General features: G+C 58.0%; 1 protein-coding gene across 1 annotated transcript in view; it reads right to left on the bottom strand.

Moving 5' to 3' along the window:
• CACNA1B (calcium voltage-gated channel subunit alpha1 B) overlaps positions 1 to 3,802 on the bottom strand; it is a 123,815-nt gene that overhangs the window by 117,976 nt on the left and 2,037 nt on the right. The window contains exons 3-4 of the mRNA XM_025051272.1: positions 2,790 to 3,471; positions 825 to 1,015 (exon numbers count right to left, since the gene is read on the bottom strand). Coding sequence (XP_024907040.1) covers positions 825 to 1,015; positions 2,790 to 3,471 — 873 coding nt within the window. The remainder of the gene's footprint in view (positions 1 to 824; positions 1,016 to 2,789; positions 3,472 to 3,802) is intronic.

The raw sequence follows: 3,802 nt of genomic DNA, 5'->3' as shown, positions 1-3,802 counted from the left end.
TTTTCCTACCCAGAACACAGCAACCCACCAGCCACACCTTCCCAGCCAGGGTCCTGGCTCACGGGCACCTTCCTGGTCCACCTGCCAAAGCCTCTGTTGCTACCTTAGTTGTTCTCATGCTAGTGGTTCACAGGGCTCTAGGGTTAGAAGGCTGCTGGGGTGGGGGGCAGGGGCATCACAGGAAGAGAGGCAGAGAGAGGGCTGCTCAGGAGTTGAGGGTAGAGTCCACTAAAAGCCCCAGGCAGAGGGAAGGTAGGAGTAAGACGGGTCAGCAGGCAACCCCCAAGGGTTGCGCCCGACGCCTGTCACATCCCACCCTGCTGAGCTGAGCTGCAGTCCTGAGTTGAGGAGCTCGAGGAGGAAACGGGCAGAGAGACTGGGCGGGAGGGCAGCAGATGTGCAGACAGGCTCCCGCGAGGGTGGAGCACAAGCAGACCAGCTCCCTGAGCCTGGGGGGGCCCTGAACCCCACTCTGCTCCTTGGAGTCCTCACCAAGCCGCCCTCCCCATCGCTCCGTCCAGGAGACCCCAGCAGGGGCAGGTCGCTAGGAATGAACAGCGAGCTCCCTACGAGCCTCAGGGCCCGAGGCAAATTAACTAGCTCCTCCGTGCCTCAGTTTCACCTGCTGCACAGCGGGCCTTTGTGCACCGTCCTATCAGGTACCAAGTGGGCACTTCACAGGGCCTGACTTAGCCCTCGATGCTGTGCCATCAGCAGCAGAGTGGGTCTGAGCTGAGACAGGCCACAGCAGCCCCTGTGGGGCCGTGGCGAGGAGGGAGCCTGGGGCTGGGCGGGGCTATGAAGCCCACCGAGGCACCACTCACATTGTAGAGGATGTCGGTCCAGCCCTCCATGGTGATGCACTGGAACACCGTCAGGACGGAGAACAGGATGTTGTCGAAGTTGGTGATCCCGAAGTTGGGCCCTGGCCAGTACTCCCGGCACTGGGTGTCGCCCTCACACAGCCGGGCGGGGGGCTCTGGGCCGCAGGGAAAGTCACCCGTGGGATCTGCATCTGGGGGATGAGAGCGGGCGCACACCCTGAGCCCGGAGATGCAGCACTCTGACCCTCCTGGGCCCAGAGACCTCGCCGCAGGGGGGCGGGAGTGAGGCTGCAGGAAGCCTCGTTCAGCTCCCCAGCACCAGCCCCGCAGCTTAGACCCACACCCAGGAATAAGCACTCGGCCCCCCTCTCTCCCAGCACCGTGTAAAGCTGCTCAGGACTCACTCGTCCTAAAGTTGGAAACAGCAAACTCCCAGTCTCTACCTCCTCCTTCGCCCTCACAGCCAGACTGCCACCAAGACTCTCCCCACACACAGACCCACCTGTCACCCTGGAGCCAGGATCAAGTGGGACTCAGCCACCGTGGCCCCGTGCTCCTTGGCCCGGAGCCCACCCCACCCGTGCCCAGGGCCCAGTCTCACTGCCTCGGCCCTGCGGAGGGTACATGCCCCTATCAGGCTAAGCTTAGCAGGCAGCCAGGGACCACGGGGGGATGTGAAAGAGACCCCAGAAAGCCATGGTGAAGAAAGATCAAACCTTTTCTTAATAAACATGTGACAACACCTGTAAATCCCTCCCACCAACTTAGAAGTCTGTAGAAAAGCCAGGGTGGGAAGCAAATGCTCCCAGATCAGGAGGCAGAGCTGGCCACAGGGGTTCAGTCCTCCCTCTCCAACTACCTCCATACGTGCTCATAAAGGCCGAGGAGTCACTGTTCGTCTCTGCAGACAACTGCGTTCTCTGCGAATAACAGCATTACTTCTTTTCAAATTCTCGATAGAGTGTTTCTTCTTGTCTCATGGCACTAGCCCTGACTCCCGATGCCATGCGGCCTAGAAGTGACAGTGCGTGCCTTTACTTTGTTCACGACTTTAAAAGGAACGCTCTCAAGACTCACAGCACAGTACGGTGTTGACAAGAAATTCTACGGCGCTTAAGAAAAATCTGATAAGAGGTTTTTTAAAATCATGAACAATTTAAATGTTAGTAAAGACTTTTTCTGCATCTACTGAGATGATGATACGGGTTTTCTCCTCTCATGTCTGTAGCTCAAGCTCAAACCTTAACGTCATCCTCAGCTCTGCTCTCTCCGTTCCACTCCACGCCCCCTCTCCCAAAAGGCCTGCTGGCTCAGCGGGCCCCATGGCTGTGTCCCCGGAGCTTGGCTGGCTCTGACCGTCTGCACCAGACAGCCTGGCCCTGCCGCCAGCTCTCCCGAACTGAGGCCCCGTCCCACTGAGCCCTGTTTCTGCCTTCGCCTCCCTGAGCTGCCAGAACAGCCAGACGGTGTCACTCCTCACTCAAGGTGCTCTGCTGCCTTCCCATTTCTCTCAGAACGAAACTCAAGAGTTATCGCCATGGCCAAGACACCGGCATAATTTCCCCTCTGCGCTCCCCGTCCCTTACCCCAGCCTCTGCACGTGCTGGTCCCCATGACTAGCTCTCTGGCCAGGCGCCACACAGCTCTCCCTCTCACTGTGCTCAGATCGCTGTTCAAGTGTCGCCTCAGCAGAGGCCTCCCCTGGCCACTCTCAGCGAAGCAGGCCCTGAAACTATTTCAAATACCTTTTTGTTTCCTTCCTAGGAGTTACTACAACCTGTCGTTATTTCATTTACACACATTTACAGCTGTATTTATCAGGTTATTGTCTGTGGCCTGCCCTTGAACGTTAAGCTCCATCTCGTTCGTTTGGCACCTAGAAGGCACGCCGAGCGCCTAGAACAGTGCCCATCTCCTGGGTCGGTGACTCTGGTCCTCTGAGCAAGGAGTGCTGCCCAGCCTCACCTGTGCTGTTGGGGAAACAGGCCTTGTGGAATTTGCCCATGTAGAACTCCAGGCCAATGATGGCGAACATGAGGATGGCAAAGAAGAGGAGCAGCCCAATCTGCAGGAGTGGGACCATGGCCTTCATGATGGACTTGAGCACCACCTGCAAACCTGGGGCAGAGCGGGCAGAGCAGGGCAGGTCAGACAGCAGAGTGGGCAGAACCGGGAGTGGCCTGGGAGTGCAGAAGAGCAGCAGGAGCTGGCATGGGCGGGGCTGAAAGTCCTGTGCAAGGTGCCCCGCAGTGATACTCAGGGGACAAAGGACAGAGCTGGGAACCTTCAAAGTAGGGGACAGAGCAGGGCCTGGGGGGAAGCACAAAGTCTTAGGGAACAGAGGACAGAATGGTGCTCGTATGAGCAGAGCAGAGAGTGCTCGAGTTGGGGGACAAACCCCTGGGTCTTGGGGGGAAGGGGCTGAGCAGTGTCGGAAAGAAGGTGAGCAGCAGGGTGCTGGGGGGTCAGAGGATAAAGTCCAGAGCAGTGTGGGCTGGAGAGATCTGTGATCTATGGAGAGCTCAGGGCAGAGCAAGAGCAGAGAGTCCTGACAGGGAAGATGAGAGAATTCTGAGGGGGAAAAGCGGAAGATTCTGGAAGTTAAGAGCAGGCAATCCTGGGAGGGAAGGGTGGGGAATGCTGGGAACTAAGAGTGGGGAATCCTGGGAGGAAAGAGCATACAATCCTGACAGGAAATGCTGGCAGGGAATAACAGGGAAGGCTTGGAAGGAAGAGCTGGGAAGCCTAGAAGGGAAGAGCAGGGAATCCTGGGAAGAGTGGGGAATCCTGGGAGGGAAGAGCAGAGAATGCTGGGAGGGAAGAGCATAAAATCCTGGGAACCTGACAGGGAATGCTGGGAGGGAAGAGCCGGGAAGCCTGGGAGGGAAGAGCCGGGAAGCCTGGGAGGGAAAAGCAGAGGATGCTGGGAGGGAAGAGCAGGGAATACTGGGAAGAGGGGGGAATCCTGAGGGAAGAGC

The sequence above is a fragment of the Pteropus alecto genome, unplaced genomic scaffold (genome assembly GCF_000325575.1).
Source record: "Pteropus alecto unplaced genomic scaffold, ASM32557v1 scaffold67, whole genome shotgun sequence".
Classification (NCBI taxonomy): Eukaryota; Metazoa; Chordata; class Mammalia; order Chiroptera; family Pteropodidae; genus Pteropus; species Pteropus alecto.
This window is presented reverse-complemented; position numbering and strand designations above follow the sequence as displayed.